Source organism: Kogia breviceps, chromosome 5 (assembly GCF_026419965.1).
Source record: "Kogia breviceps isolate mKogBre1 chromosome 5, mKogBre1 haplotype 1, whole genome shotgun sequence".
NCBI classification, from domain to species: domain Eukaryota; kingdom Metazoa; phylum Chordata; class Mammalia; order Artiodactyla; family Physeteridae; genus Kogia; species Kogia breviceps.
In genome coordinates, this window is record NC_081314.1 from 82,313,677 (window position 1) to 82,330,445 (window position 16,769).

Consider the following 16,769-nt stretch of genomic DNA (forward strand, 5'->3'; position numbering starts at 1 on the left):
AAAAATCACAAGGTGGTTCATACTTAAGGTCTATGTCTTATAGACAGGATATACACTTAAATTTGGTTGGTGAAATATTCTAAAACTCTTCTAGATGGCAGAGGAGTCTGAATAAATAAAAACTGTGGTCTGCCAACAACATATTCCTTCAGTAACAAAGCTTATGTTAATGAGAGAACAGAACACACAATTAAGAGACTCTACTCTGTTTTAAGCAATGAGACACAGAGACAAATGAAAAAATGAGTCTTTTTTTAACCTTGATTTAGGAAGAGGACCACCAAGCCCGGGTAGAAGAGGCAATCACCCGCATGCTTGTGTGTGCCCTGAAAACTGCAGAGAATCCACATGATACCAGAGCTTGGTTAAACCCAACTGAGGTAGGTCCCTTCTGGTTTTCATCATGGCAGTTAGTATCCTGTGATAAACCAATCCAGGCTGGAACATTTGTTTTCCAATTTATGTAAGTGCATATAACCATTTTAAAGAGTTTTTATTTTTCCTTAGGTTGAGGAAACATCCCATGAAGTCAATTGTCGCTACTTAAATGGAGCCGTTTCTGCTTTTTTTGATCATTATGGAACATCTAAGGTAGTAGAAACCCAAGCGCTGAGCACAAACGGAGAGTACGTGATAAAGGAAGATTTAAATGTGCACAGCCACGTGGAGGTAGAACAAACTAGTAGCCACAACTTAACCTTGGGAACAGTAAAACAGGAGGCAGCAAGTCCCTTTGGTCCTGATCTGGTTCCTGTGATACCAGGTTCCCAAGAACCACCCTCAGAAAGAGGAGGCATGTTTGAAAGTGATGGTGAAGACTTCGTTGGCAAAAATGGAAAACGCTTTGGAAAATTGCATTATACCAAGAGACAACGAATGATGAGTGAAAGTGAGAATGCAGTTGTGGAACAAATTGCTTCAAATAGTACGGTGGCCCCTTCCCTTCAAACATTCATTTCTACAGATGACTTGCTGGATTGCTTGGTGAATCCACAGGTAACTAGGATAGTGGCACAACTTTTGATTCAAGGAAGAAGTTTGTGACTCTAATAGAAAAATGACTTTTTCAATAATATTTTAAGAGTATTTTTTAAATAATATAGTTTTAAAATAAAAGATGAAATGGCATAAGGTCAATTTGCATATGCTTATAAATGTCCTGTTCTCACCTAATTAACATTTTAGTCTCTTGCCCCCTTCTTGCATACACATTGCTCTTTGGACAACCTGGCTCTTTGTTATTGGTAGGCCTCTTTCTTCAGTGCCTTTGACTTTCCTTTCCTATCTCATCAGCCTATCTCAGATGTAAGCCCCTAGTGTTCTCACCAAGAAATAGTCTCTCTATCAGCAGGGGTCACCTGCTGCTTGTTTTTGTAAATAAGGTTGTATTGGAACACAGCCATGCCATTCATTTACATGTTGTCTGTGGTGGCTTTAGGGTTACAGTGGCAGAGTTGAGTAGTGACAGAGGCAGTATGGCTCGCAAAGCTGAAAATATTTTAAAAGTTTGCTAACTCCTGATCTAATGCATCCATTGGGTGAATACTAGCTTTTTGGGGGGTAGGGGTGTGGTTGTTAATTTCAGTAGATATCATGGACTCTGTCATAAGATGGTGTCGGAAGATTTATGATTGTTTTAAGTTCTTCATCTCTTGTTGATTTTTTTTTTTTTTTTTTTTTTGTGGTACGCGGGCCTCTCACTGTTGTGGCCTCTCCCATTGCGGAGCACAGTCTCCGGACGCGCAGGCTCAGCAGCCATGGCTCACGGGCCCAGCTGCTCCGCGGCATGTGGGATCTTCCCAGACAGGGGCACGAACCCGTGTCCCCTGCATCGGCAGGCGGACTCTCAACCACTGCGCCACCAGGGAAGCCCAGTTCTTGATCTCTTAATTCAAATGCGTTGAAGTCTAGCCTTGATCTGAAGTGATCACATTTCTTACATCTTTAGAATTCTCACTGGTTAACCCCTGTAATCCAGAGCAGAATACCAATCAGGAGAAAAGTAGGTGGGGGCCCAATAAGAGGCCTCCTTGTGTAAGGAACTGGGACATCTAGGAACACCAGCCCTGGAATAAAAAGGACCAAATGCTACTGACTCCTGAAACTAACTAAAAGCTTGGCTTAGTGAACTTGATCCCACTCTCATTACATTTGCAATATGTGGGGATAATTATTATCATTACCGTCTAAGTAAGAATTTTAAAATTATAAAAACATATTGGGGCTTCCCTGGTGGTGCAGTGATTGAGAGTCCGCCTGCCAATGCAGGGGACGCGGGTTCATGCCCCGGTCCGGGAAGATCCCACATGCCGCGGAGTGGCTGGGCCTGTCAGCCATGGCCACTGAGCCTGCGCGTCCACAGCCTGTGCTCCACAACGGGAGAGGCCACAACAGTGAGAGGCCCGCGTACCACAAAAATATATATATATATATTGAACTCAGTAACCATTCAAAACAGAAAAGATACACAAAGTCACCTTTTAAGAAGAATTGACTACTGGCCCCATCCTTCTCAGGTCAAACTGACGGTATCAGTAAATCCCAAGAGAGTACGTACTTTCTGGGAGAAAGGAGGAAGGGAGGTGAACATGCCCAGGAAAAGAAGGGTCTGAAAAAAGACCCTTCCGTAGCACTTAACCATCTGACCACTATATATTTGCCTGTTTATTTGATTACTGTCTTATCTCCCCCAACGAGAATGTCACTGCATGAAGGTTTGGACTTTGTTTTGATTATTGTATATTTGCAGTCTTGATCAGTGCCCAGCACATGGTAGGTGCTTCTTAAATATTTGAGTGGGTTTTTTAAAAAGGAGACCTTGTTGGCCAATACTCCTTCAGAAACACTGGGGCAGAGGATGTTGTGGCTAACGGTCAGGTGTCTGTTACCTGTAGTAGGTATATCCCTATTGCAGAAATAGACATTTGTCTTCAGCTATATATTTTTTTTATACCTGCCCTCACTGAGAGCTCCCCCATACCCTCCTTTACATAGAATTCCCTCCCCCCCTCCCTCCCCCAGGGTTCCCTCACCCCCTCCCTCCCAGATATTTTATTATTTGCTACTACTTGGACCAGTGTTTTTCAAGTTGTAGATTGTAACCCATTAACAAGTCATAAAATCAATTTAGTGGGTGAGACCAGCATTTTTTTTAATGGAGCAGAATATGTAATTTCAGTGAATTCAATAGTAAATATAAGTATTATTTTGTGAAACTGTCCAGGAAAAATTTTTTTCAGGGTAAATATACTTCATAAAACTTTTCAGTTATATCTGTGTGTGTACTGGGCCTGATATAAAATGTATTTCTTAGTGTATGTTGGGGTCAGAAAGGTTTGAAAGCTGTTCTGAGGGCAAAGTATTGATTTCAGTTAGAGGTAATAGTTTCTGGCATGCAGAGACCTGGGTAGAGAGTTAAGACATTGATATGAATGCATTCGAAATGTAAATGGGTATTGGGAGATAATTTCCTAATTTTATAGAGATAGAGATTATGACATGGCAAGAGATCCTGGCTATCTGCAACTGGGGAGTGTGGGAAGGAGAAAAGACAGTCAAAGGGGGAGATGGTCAGCCACCAAGTAGGGTCCCATTTCATCCTGAATTTCTCAGAAGAGCATGCCCGAATGAGTGAATTCAATTATTAAATAAATATTAATACTTTGACCCTCCAGAGGTTAGAGGGATTGAAGTGTTACACCTAAAGTTACAGTATCCACGTATAAGCAGGGTGATCTATCCGGTAGGCAAAGTAGCTAGGGCCCCTGAGCTTTTAGGGTCTACAGAAATGTTTTAGTTTCGTTAAAAAAAAAAAAAAAAAGAATATAATCTAGTTTCGATTACATTCTTGTTTATACCAATGCAGTAGCGAAGTATCATGTTTAATACTTTTCATGGAGTAAGGGGCCCACAAAGGCAAAATTGCCTGGGGCCCATGAAAGTCCTAAGCAGCTCTGGGTATCAGGGATATCAGAATCATTTGAGGGGCTTGCTGAAGATGCAGATGTCTGGGCACCACTCTAGAGCTATAGAATTTGCCTCCTTTGGGATGGGCCAGATTTTGCAGTCTCAGCAAGCACCTGAGGTGCTTCAAATAGCAAAAAAGTTTAAGAATCTCTGGCCCTGGAGTACACCACCAAGACCTAACACAGGACACAGGCTCAAAGTGGGCTTGTTTTAGCAGGGGCTACTTGTTGGGGTCAATCCGCCCTTCAGATTTACTGAACTAAAGCTGTACTGTGCCCTTCCTGTAATTTTCAGCTGAATGCTATTGATACTGTGAGGATCCCTTGATGCTGTCATGTTGAGTTGTGGTCTTTTATCAGCAGTGGCCTGTGTTTATCATCAAGCTCTCCTGTATTTGCCCTAAAGAATAAAGATGTTTAACCACCAAATAACATTTTCTGAGCATTTTATTCAAAACGGAGGAAATATTTATTTTAAAAAAATTTTATTGAAGTATAGTTGATGTACAATATTATGTGTTGCATGTGTACAATACAGTGATTCACCATTTTTAAAGGTTATACTCCATTTATAGTTATTATAAAATATTGGCCATGTTCCCTGTGTTGTATGACATATTTTTTTAGATTGAGGGTAACTATAACATTTACGGACTGAATCATCATACTTGGTGCAATACACCCTGATATTCAGCCTTGCCTAAGTTAACCAAACCACTGGTGAACAAGAACAATTTAGAGAGCGGGTCTCTCCTTTTTTATTTCTTACATTCATTGTCAAGCCCAAGTTCAGATGCCAGTGGCTGGGAAGCTACTCCTAAGCAATTAGAAGTCTTTGCCAATCCACTTAAAAAACAGCAACAGCAAGAAAAATTTCAAGACGTCTGTGTTTAATGAAGCAGCAACTATGGCCCCCTCAACCTCCTTTACTTGAAGTGCAGGTATTGTTCCCTGGGGCCAAGAAAGAGTGCCTTTATCCTCCTGGTGACCCCTAGCATCCAAGTTCATCATCTGTCCTGGCTCCCCATGGGCATAGCTCTGGCCTCTTGGCCTACAGAGCTTCAAATGAAGAGACTCTACAATGAAAACCAAAGCCAGAAGGGACAAGGCCAAGGAAACATGAGGATAATTCACAGATTGTCTGAGATACTCCTGAATCAGTTAACATTAATCTAGAAGCCATGTTCTGTAGTGGGAAGAGCAAGGGGCTTGATGACACAGAGACCCAGATTCAGTTGCTGGCTTTCAGGCCTGTTACCCAGGTGACTTAAGGCAAGGAAGCTTCTCACGTTCTGAGCATCAGTTTCCTCAGCTTTAAAATGGCGGTATAATTCTTACCTCACAAGAGTGTTTGGGGGAAGAAAATAAATACTTATGTGAAAGCACCTATTATAGTACCTGGTTAATGTAGGCACTCAATAAACAGAGTTAGAATCTGAAATTTACCTGAGGAAGTTAAAAAAGAAACTTTCCATTACTCTCCTATAGCTACTGAGTTAGCAAATTAGTAATATGACTGCTTAATTCCTTTGGTTTATTTATGCACAAGGCTTTAAAATCATCAAAAGCTAGGCTGCCAAGGAAAATGTGCTATTTAATACCCTGAGATTCATTTAATCTTAACGTAGTAGAAGGGGTTCATACTGAAAATATAGCAGGCATTATCCCTTTTTTCCACTGGGCAGAACTAAGACCATGAATAAAAGTTATAAAAAGGCAGATTTGGGTTCAACTTTAGAAAGGACCAATTGGAAACAGGGCTGCTGCACTGCACAACTCCATGGGATACAGGCTCTAGTCCCCAAGCTAGACCACAGTCCCCTGGACTGTGCAGGACATGGCTGCACTGCAGTCCCAGAGCCCTGACCAGAGCTGTCCCACACGTCCATAGGCTGCTTTGTGAAAAAGCTCCCTGCCATGGAATCTCATCGATTTGAGGCAAAGTAACAATAAGTCAAGGGTGTTGAAGAGATGGTTCCCACTTTGGTTAGGAGTCTGACAGGACTTCTTCATTCTTAAGTGGTTTATGAAACACTTATGGAGCATCTGTTGTACATCAGGCACAGACCTCAGCCCAGGGATAAAGAAAATTAGACACCATCCCTGCACCCAGGGAAAACAGCAGCCCCACCCACTTAGTAATACTGTGCTCCCCACAGCAGTATGGAGTCCTGACATGATACCAGCTGTCTCTCAGTGGCAGCTGAAGTTATATCACTGTGTCCTCTGCCTTTAAGATTAATGTTATTCTTATATGTGGAATCTAGAAAAATGGTACAGATGAACCTATTTGCAGGGCAGGAATAGAGATGAAGACATAAAGAACGGACGTGTGGACGTGGAGGGGGAAGTGGGGGTGGGATGAACTGGGAGATTGGGATTGACATGTATACATTACCAGTGTGAAACAGATGGCTAGTGGGAACCTGCTGTATAGCACAGGGAGCTCAACTCAGTGCTCTGTGTTGACCTAGATGGGTGGGATGGTGGGGGTGTGGGGAGATCCGAGAGGGAGGGGATATATGTATACACATAGCTGATTCACTTGGTTGTACAACAGAAACGAACACAACATTGTAAAGCAACTATACCCCAATTTTTTTAAAAAGACAGATTAATGTTATGCTCTCCTTCCTGGAAATAAACACCTGTACGTCTACAGATTTGATATCCATGGTTGAGGACAACACAGTTGTAACTGTAAGTTATCCAATTAAATTCTCGAATTTATTGCTCTCAAGATAGGTTCATTCCAGTTTTGAAAGAGAGGCTGGGGAATGTCTGATTTCAGTGACAAGGGTCCTCTGATCTTAGAAAAAGCTGTTAAGAGAAAAAAAAAACACTACAGCTTGCTTTACAGTTAGCTATGTATAGATGAATAATATCTTCTGCAAAGGATACCAAAATGTTAACATCTAAAAGTAATGAGGTACTCTGGGTAAGCCTGGTAGTCATAAAATACCACAAATAAATTTGGATTTTGCACACAATCTGTGACAGTGTCATACGAGTCAGTAGGATTTCGGGGGTCCTTTAGAGGAGGCACAATTAATGACCTGTTTCCAGCTGTGTAGGATCCAGTGAGTACTCGCACATAATACATACGCTTCTTCCTATTTATGTCTGGTCTGGAGTATGTATCACTGGCAGAATAACGGGCACTGACAGCAAAATAGGTTCCCTTTCCATATGCCGTAGCTATGAACAGAAAAACAAAACATCTTTAAGGATTTCAATTTAGTCTATAATTTGACATGTTGACCCAATATGTCAAATACTGTTAAAATAATGTTCAGTTCTCTCTAAAGCTTCTTTTAAATTTTTTGTGTGTTTTTTATTTTTTATTTTTTGGTTACGTTGGGTCTTCGTTGCTGCGTGCGGGCTTTCTCTAGTTGAGGCGAGCAGGGGCTACTCTTTGTTATGGTGTGCGGGCTTCTCATTGCAGTGGCTTCTCTTGTTGCGAAGCATGGGCTATAGGCACACAGGCTTCAGTAGTTGTGGCACGTGGGCTCTAGAGCGCAGGCTCAGTAGTTGTGGCACACGGGCTTAGCTGCTCTGTGGCATGTGGGATCTTCCTGTACCAGGGCTCGAACCCGTGTCCCCTGCATTGGCAGGCGGATTCTTAACCACTGTGCCACCAGGGAAGTCCCTGGTTTTTTATTCTTAAAAATCATTCCCCCACCCTGGAGGGCCAGTCAGTCCCTTCGGGATGAAATATAGTGAGTCTAACCTAAAACTTTGGCTGTAACATGGCCCCCAACAATGAGAGAACACAACACCATCCATACTGTCCCCAGCCAGCTTGGGTTCTCATGGCTGACACCTCATTTGAAGCAGCCAGATTGCTTGCATCCTTACCATTCTTTCCAGCATAACTGCGGTTAAAGCCTTTTCCGTTGACAAGTGTCACTGAGTCAGCATCTGTCCCATGGAAGAGCAGCTTCTCATTTATTAATTGGCCATTTTTGGTGTCCATGTTGTGTTTCTTTGTCTGGTAGTGTTTCCAGAGCTCTGGATTCTGGATCCTCTCAATCTGCAAATCAATAAGGAAAAATTTGCTGTCAGTGCCAAGAGCCCTTGGCAAGATACAACAGATGAAACATGACCATTATTTCTCATGAGTATATACAAATTACAATAAACAGCAAATTCAATGCCAGATGGCAGCTTTCTACGTTCAGAAGTCTTTCTAGATCCAGTTTCACAGAAACAGGCCTTGGTAAGAACGTTAATTTAATTTTAAACAGCTTTTATGTACCACATGAGAGCAGACAATGTTTAGGATCTTAAGTCCTCATTATATGAACTTGGCTGACCAAAGCCTCTTCAACTCCTAACTGCTCCTGTTGCCATCTACTTCACTTTGTCTCTCTCCTCCAGTGAGAGAATATTCTAATAGTGGGAGAAGCACTAGTGTCTAGGCAAGAAGGAAATTAATTAGTGAAAATTAATCTCTGGTCCAGTTGGAAGAGTGGGGCATGAATCCTGGTGGGAGGGGATCTGGTTATAGACCAAAGTGGCCATGCTTTGACCATACTCTTTGGCCTCCAGGGCTGTGGTGGAAACTCCTTGGGTCTTGGATTGCAGATCAGTTTCTACACTCCCCTAGTCACCAGGTGGTGGCAGTTTCATAAGGCTGACTTGGGAAAGAGTGAAGGGTGGGGTAAGGGAGGCAAGGACCCTCATGGACAGGCACAAGGTGAAGGTTCCATGTGGTCAGAATCTTCCAGTCCAGGGAACTCTCGAGTCTGACACTATTATTACCTGCCTTTATTGGGTTATTCTTTTTTTTTCTTTTTCAGTTTTGGGTTTCCCATTTTTAATTAAGATACAGTTTGCGGGGCTTCTCTGGTGGCACAGTGGTTAAGAATCCACCTGCCAATTCAGGGGATGTGGGTTCAAGCCCTGGTCAGGGAAGATCCCACATGCCGCATGCACCAAACTACTGAGCCTGCACTCTAGAGCCCGTGAGCCACAACTACTGAGCCCTTGTGTCACAACTACTGAAGCCCAGGCACCTACAGCCCGTGCTCTGCAACAGGAGAAGCCACCACAATGAGAAGCCCATGCACTGCAACAAAGAGTAGCCTCCACTTGTCACAACTAGAGAAAGCCCACATGAAGCAACAAAGACCCAATGCAGCCAAAAATAAAAATAAATAAAATTAATTAATTTTTTTAAAAGATACAGTTTGCCCTCTAGTTCGAAGTCTCAGCATTATCATGTATTTTGTTGATCCAATTTATAATCTTAAATTTTATTTTTCCTTTTACCTACAACTAAGTTTCTAATCTTCAAACTACTTCCAATTTATTTCTATTTACTTTAAATCTTATTTATTTTACTCATTTTTAAAAGCCTTAAAATCTTATTCACACCGAGTTTTGAAACCATTCTTAATTTCTTCATCCTTTTATTCTTGTTTCTCATCCTTTTTTAGTATATATGCTGCTGAAGTGAGCACAAACCCTTTTAAAATTTAATAACCACACAAAGAAAATTATTTCAAGTAATTTTGAACACAGTAATCTGAGTCTGTATTCCTAGTAGGATAAATTCTAAGCTTTACTTAGTAGGCTTATTTTAGCAGCAGGCTTCTATGATAGACTACTTGTATCAGACCAAACGTCTTGCCAACAACTACTAGAAGAGCTAGTGGGAAAAAAGTCTGTTTGAAGGCAACAAGGATTTGAGCCAAGTTCCTGGAGAGAAGGGAAGTGCAGAAGTGAAACAAAGTCAGAAGATAACAGAATAACTTCTTCAAAGTGCTTAAAGAAAATAACTACCAATTCAGAATTTTGTACCCAGCAAAAATATCCCTCAAAGAATGAGGGTGAAATAAATTTTCAGACAAACTGAGAGACTTCATCACTACCAGACTTGCACTAGAAGAAATACTAAAGCCAGAGGAAAATGACCCCAGATGAGGCACAGAAATACAAGAAGGACTGAAAAGCAGTGGGATGAAAGGGTAAATATGTATATTAAATTATATACATATTATATACACACACACACACATATCTGAGTCACTTTGCTGTATACCAGAAACTAACACAGTATTGTAAATCAACAATAGTTCAATAAAAGTAAATAAATAAATAAATAAATAGAAGCTTCTTGGATGCCTCACCTACAAAATATATTCTTGCAAAAAATATTCATCTGAATTTACCCAAGCCTTTCAACCTAACACCTATAAAATATACTCTTGCAAAAAATATTCATCTGAATTTACCCAAGCCTTTCAATGTAACTCCAAATTTACCATAAATAAAACAGAGTAATAAATTAAATGACACCATGGGCAATCAGACAAATCTAGAATCTATAAGAAAACTGCTTGGATTCTTAAAAAATCTAGGTGAGACAGAGCCAGAATGTGGAACATTCTACAATACAACTAGCTTAAACTCTTCTAAAATTTCAATATCATGAAAAATAACATTTAAAAATGCAGGTGTACTGTTCTATATCAGAAGAGATGAAGGAGACACAGTGACAAAATGCAATGTATGAGTCCAGATTGGGGGCAGGGATTGGCAGAAAGTTATAAGAAAGCTGTTTTGAGCAACAGGGGTGATTTGAATATTGACCTTCTATTGGATATTATTACAAGGGATAATGATATTTGTGTTATTTAAGAGAATGTTTTTATTCTTACAATACATATGCTATAATATTTAGGAGTGTCATGATATCTGCAACTTACTTTCAATTGTTTCAGGAAAAATAGAGAGAGTGAGGGAAAAAAAGCAAATGTTACAAAATTGTTGAATCGAGGTGGAAGTTCATGGGTGTTAAAAAATCTTAGTCACAAGACATGACAGTCGTGGAGGATGACAGACCACCCATTTTTCATGTTAGCGCTTTTGCACTACTAGACACCTCCACAGAGGTGCCTTAAGTACAACCTAGCTCTGCTTTTACTGGTGTCATAGACTGGAAGATTTTATTTGAAAAAAGTGTTCCACTACAAAAGGGTAGTGAAGTCATTTCTCTGGTGAAGGTCTTGCAACACACGGTAAGACTCCAGGGCCCAGTGCAGACATTTCTGGTCAACTGGGTGGTCCTGCTCAATTTGGACTTGTCATCTCATCACAATGTTCCAGTCAGCCACTCCCAGAGGACTGTAATTGGTATCTTTAATGAAACTTATTGTCTCAGAACCAGACCATGAAAGAGCTGCATAAAAAATTACATTTTCTTGGTACCACATATAATTGTTTTGCTCAACATACAGGGATCTATCTATTTGGCAAGGTTATTTATTCTTCCAGTTTTATTAAGATATAGTTTACATTCATATAGCACTGTATAAGTTTAAGATGTACAGCATAGTGATTTCACTTACATATATCATGAAAAGATCATCATAAGTCCAGTGAACATCTATCATCTCATATAGATACAAAATTTTAAAAATAGAAAATAAATTTTTTCCTTGTGATGAGAACTCCCAGGATCCACTCTCCCAACAACTTTCACACATAATATAGTGTATGAAAGCACTGTTGATTATATTTATCATGTTGTACATTATATCCCCAGTACTCATTTATCTTATAACTGCAAGTCTGTACCTTTTGCTTACCTTTCATCCAATTCCCTCTCCCTATAACCCCTGTCTCTGGTAACCACAAATCTGATCTCTTTTTCTATGAGTTTGTTTGTTTATTTTTGAAGTATAACTGACCTACAACACTGCTAGTTCCTGTTACACAGCATAGCGATTCGATACTTCCATATATTTCAAAATGACCACCAAGATAAGTCCAGCCATGATCAGTCACCAAACAAAGATATAATTATTGACTATATTACCCACACTGCATATTTCATACCTGTGACTCAGCTACTGTGCAACTGTAAGTTTGTACCTCTTAATCTCTCTAATCTATTACTCTCCTTCCTACATTGAGGGATTTTTAAAAAATGGTACAAAATCTGATATTGAATTTATTGTGAGGATGATTTTGAAGATATTCTCTAGTACTTATTCACAGGAGAACTCTTTCAGGAGTCAGTCTCAGTATTGTGAAAAACTGTTGAGTCTCCTGATCAAATGCTTTGCTCTTTGATTTATGGACATTATGAATCTTACAGCTGAGTGTTTACTTCTTTACTCTGTCTACTAGGAAGATCAAGGACAAATTTGAGGGCCTCCTATAGTAACTATCTAGGACCTCATGTTATGTATTTTTGTGAACTAACAATACCTCTGTAATTATCTTAATTTCCCTGCCCTACTGTTTTGTCCATATTTATGTTATCTGAAGGTATATCTTTGTAGGACACTTCAAATCTTTTTTGAATTATTATGTAATAATAATAATATTATATGTATTATTAAGTACATGAATAAACAGAGGGGTGGCAGTGCAAATAGAGAATAAGAGAAAATTTGCGAAGAAAGACAATGCAGGCCTTACTGGCAGACTTGTTATTACAGATGAAGGGAAGGTACTCAAAGATCTCTAGCTTTACTCAGAAAGTGGTGGAACCAAGGACAGAAAGCAGGAAGGAAGGGGAAATGATGAGATGAGTTAGATTTTAGGGAAATTGATTTAGCAGACAGATATTCAAGTGGAGACTGTTTTAGGCCACTTGGGAACTCAAGTTCTAGAGCTTGAGTCAAAGATCCAGGTCGGTGATGTTGATTTGAGAGCTATCAACACTGAAATAATAGCTGCAGCTAAGAAGAGTAAAAACGTTCCCTGGTGAACTGCAGAGACAGAATACCAAAATATAAATCCTGTGGGTTACCTAGGATTAGGGGTTTAGAGGAGGAACGATGCCAGTGAAAATGAAAGGAACATTAGTTAAACAAGGAAAAGAAAGCATCAAAATAATACTGTCCTAGAAGTCAAGGGCGAAAAATAATTTCAAAAAGGAAACTTTCTAAACTAATGTTTAAAAGCAGAAGATGCCAAAATAAGGGAAATGAACAGGGAAAGGACCGCTGGATTATCAAGGAAGCAAGGACGGTTGATCTGTGAATAGTGGGGCAGAAGCACATAATCCTGATCTGATTTGCTGGTTATCAACTCCAACTTTGCTAGTTATCAACTCCAACTTTGGAGCCATATGTAGGAGTTATTATTAGCTTGCTTCACAAAGCAAGCTAATTTATATATATAAATAAATATATATATAATATATAAAATATATAAAAAATATATATTTATATAAATATTATATATTTATATATAAATAATAAATATATATATTTATATAAATATATAATATTTATATAATAAATAATAATAAATAAATAAACTCCCATAAAATAATAAATAAATATTTATATATTTATATAAAATAAATATATATTATTTATATATATTTATATAAATATATATAATATATAAATAATATATATATTATATATATAAATATATATATCTTTTTTATTCTAATATATTACAATCTAATATGATATTGTAATAACTGACACAAGAATTTCAATGTCTCAGTAATCATAGTGACATGAGTAGAATCTAGAATTTAAAACCTAATTGCCAGGGCTTCCCTGGTGGCGCAGTGGTTGAGAATCCGCCTGCCGATGCAGGGGACATGGGTTCGTGCCCCGGTCCAGGAAGATCCCACATGCTGCGGAGCGGCTGGGCCCATGAGCCATGGTCACTGAGCCTGCGCGTCCGGAGCCTGTGCTCCGCAATGGGAGAGGCCACAACAGTGAGAGGCCCGCGTACCACAAAAAAAAAAAACAACAAAAAAACCTAATTTCCATAAAATATTCTAATTCTGGGTCAAAAATGTGATAGGAAGTGAATGAAAATGTATTTATCCAGGACGATGATACCTCTATTTCCACCATGTAGAAATTCCATGTCAGCAGAAGGCTTACCTTCTCTATGATGAAGTCTGCACAGGTCTCATTAAACTTGCTTGCCACAGTTTTGTATTCTGAATTATCGGGCTGTAGCTCAACCACACAGACTTTCTGCTGCTTCATATCACTCCAGTATAAGGGGATCTCAACTGCAAAGTAGACATGCTTTGAAAAACTGAGTATCATTTGTGCTCTTGTTTTACAATCTCCTAATTCAAGGTGTTCAAGAAGCCCCTTATCTTTCTAGAAGAATGTTTTCAAAATGTGGAGCACAGATAACCCACCTCAGAACCAACTGTAACGCTTGCTTAAAAAAAAACTCTCACAGATCTACAGAATCAAAATCTCTGAGGGTGGAACCTGGGTACCTGCATCTTAACAAGTTTGATCATGCTCAGATTTGAGAACTGTTGGTGTAATGTAACTCAGCTGCATATTCTGTTCAGTCTCTAATCTGTCATAATTTAATAATTTTACATATAATATAAATGATTTCCCTACAATGTTTTCAATAAATAGTCATTAATGTTTTGCTTACAAATGCATGGCTTTTTGCCAGAACTCACCACAACCACCAGGCCCTCCACATCTATTCTTTCATTATTCTTCACAGCATCCTTAAGAGTTGGGAGGTTTTGCTACAATGGCAGGTTGTGGTGGCAGCTCTGTCTCCCCGTCTGCTAAACAGAATACTGTATTTGACTTGTCATTTCCCCAGGGTTGCTCAGAGTCTGAAGAATTCGTTCATATTGATCTCTCAATGTACTGAAAGCCAATTCAGTAGTTTTCAGTGGGGGATTTATGTGGTTCAAAGGCGGGAATAGCTGACTACACAAGACAAGCATTCCCTTCTCAGGAATCTTGAAGACTGCTTCCTGATGTGTGTGTCAAAGAATCTTATCCTCAGGGCAGAGGAGCTAGTGACTTCTGGGAGAAGATCCTTCAGGCTCCCCATCCACTCTGGGTCATCAGTCACAGACACAGTGCCCACTCTCTGACTAGGCTATCTCCAGTCTTTTGTTCTAGAAAGCCTTGGGCTACTTTACAGCCCATGGCTTTCCCATTCCTGACAGAAGCAGCCATTACCTCCCCAGCAAAACTGGCTCCGGTAAGCTTGTAAACTGTAGAGATGAGAACAAATGCAACATTTGACTATTGTTACCATTAAGATAATAATGATCAGCTGTTGGGTGCACCCATGCTGTATTTTCATGGCCAAAGTGTAAGCTCCTTCAGCTGAGACCAAGTTCCCTATTTTCTTCCATAAGGGTACTTGGATTTTATCTACTTAAACAACATTTTGATGTATGTACAACACACATCACAGGCATAAAGTAATGGACAACAAGCATGATAGTTTGATTCACCTTCAGATTTTGTATGGCGCCGAACAGGTAAACTCTTTCCCTTTGCATCTGTAGCAGTGTATGTTTTCAAGTCCACTGTGTAGCTCTGATGATTAATTTTAACATCAATTGTATTTCTCGTTTGTTTCTTTGCATCCTCCAGTTGCATATTGGTAATTTTGTCAAAACTATGGAACTTGTTATCTTCCTCATATTGCCATTCCACAAAATCACTGGTACAATCTGCCAGGGATTCCTGTTCTTTGGACAATCTAACTCTCTTGATCATGTCCTCAATTGCATTTCTAACCTGTATCACATCTTTGGTAATTCCACAAACCTCAATCAAAGGTCTTTCACAGTCCAAGGAAATGGAAATATTTAACTTCTTCTGAAGCTCATTCAATTCCTGATATTCCTTTACATCAAAGTTTTTGATACATTCATCTTCACTGGTGTAGGGACACTGTTCCTTTTGAATGAGATCCTGTATCCAGAAGAGGACGTTTTCTACACTTTTTACATTTTCACCACACACCTGAAAAATTGCTGATTCTGTTTTCTTTTCTAAAACCAAAGGAATCTGTTTTGGGGGAGATTTACTTGAGAAGCCCAAGAATGCTAAAAAAGAAAAGAAAGGAAGGTTAGCTCTTTCTTTCTTTCCTTCTTCCTTCCACCCTCCCTCTTCCCTCCCTCCCTCCTTCCTCTCTTCCTCTCTCTCTTTCTTTCTTTCTTTGTCACCATGCTGTACATTACAACCCTAGGACTTGTTTCTTATAACTGGATGCTTTTACCCTTTTGACCAACTTCACCCATTTCACCCAATTCCCACCCCCCCTGCACCCACCGGCAATCACCAATCTGTCCTCTGTATAAGTGCTATCATACAGTATTTGTCTTTCTCTGTCTTATTTCATTGAGCATAATGCTCTCAAGGTCCACACATGTTGTTGCATGTAGCAGGATTTCCTTCTTTTTTATGCCTGAGTAATATTCCATATATACCACATCTTCTTTAAAATTCATCTTTCAATGTTTCCATGTTGAGGCTATTGAAAATAATGCTGCAGTGAACATGGATTCCAGAGAGTGATTTCATTTCCTTCAGATAAATACCCAGAAGTGGAATTGCTGGATCCTATGGTAGTTCTATTTCTAGACTTTTGAGGAACCTCCATGCTGTTTTCCACAGTAGCTGCACCAATTTACATTCCCACCAACAGTGCATGAGGGTTCCCTTTTCTCCACATCCTCACCAACACTTGTTATTTCTTGTCTTTTTTTAAAAAAATCATTTATTTTCCCCTATGTTTTCTTCTAGGGGTTTTATGGTCAGGTCATAACATTTGAGTCTTTAATAATCCCACGTGGCATGTGGGATTTTAGTTCCCTGACCAGGGATCAAACCCATGCCCCCTGCAGTGGAAGCATGGAGTCTTAACCACTGGACTACCAGGGAAGTCCCTTGCCTTTTTTTCTTTTTTAATATTTTATTTATTTGGTTGCACTGGTTCTTAGTTGCAGAAGGGCTCCTTAGTTGCAGCTCACCTGCTCCTTAGTTGTGGCATGTGAGCTCTTAGTTGCGGCATGCATGTGGGACCTAG

At 39.6% G+C, this 16,769-nt stretch overlaps 2 protein-coding genes across 9 annotated transcripts in view; one reads left to right on the top strand and one right to left on the bottom strand.

Moving 5' to 3' along the window:
- HSPBAP1 (HSPB1 associated protein 1) overlaps positions 1–1,137 on the top strand; it is a 57,581-nt gene extending 56,444 nt beyond the window's left edge. For all 8 annotated transcript variants that reach the window (XM_059064401.2, XM_067034448.1, XM_059064398.2 and 5 more), the window contains 2 exons: positions 270–380; positions 508–1,137. In XM_059064401.2, the coding sequence (XP_058920384.1) occupies positions 270–380; positions 508–1,044 (648 nt within the window). In that variant the 3' untranslated portion in view covers positions 1,045–1,137. The remainder of the gene's footprint in view (positions 1–269; positions 381–507) is intronic.
- A 2,668-nt stretch (positions 1,138–3,805) lies between these two features.
- PARP14 (poly(ADP-ribose) polymerase family member 14) overlaps positions 3,806–16,769 on the bottom strand; it is a 49,328-nt gene continuing 36,364 nt past the window's right edge. The window contains exons 14-17 of the mRNA XM_059064333.2: positions 15,187–15,786; positions 13,835–13,968; positions 7,824–7,998; positions 3,806–7,163 (exon numbers count right to left, since the gene is read on the bottom strand). Coding sequence (XP_058920316.1) covers positions 6,874–7,163; positions 7,824–7,998; positions 13,835–13,968; positions 15,187–15,786 — 1,199 coding nt within the window. The 3' untranslated portion in view covers positions 3,806–6,873. The remainder of the gene's footprint in view (positions 7,164–7,823; positions 7,999–13,834; positions 13,969–15,186; positions 15,787–16,769) is intronic.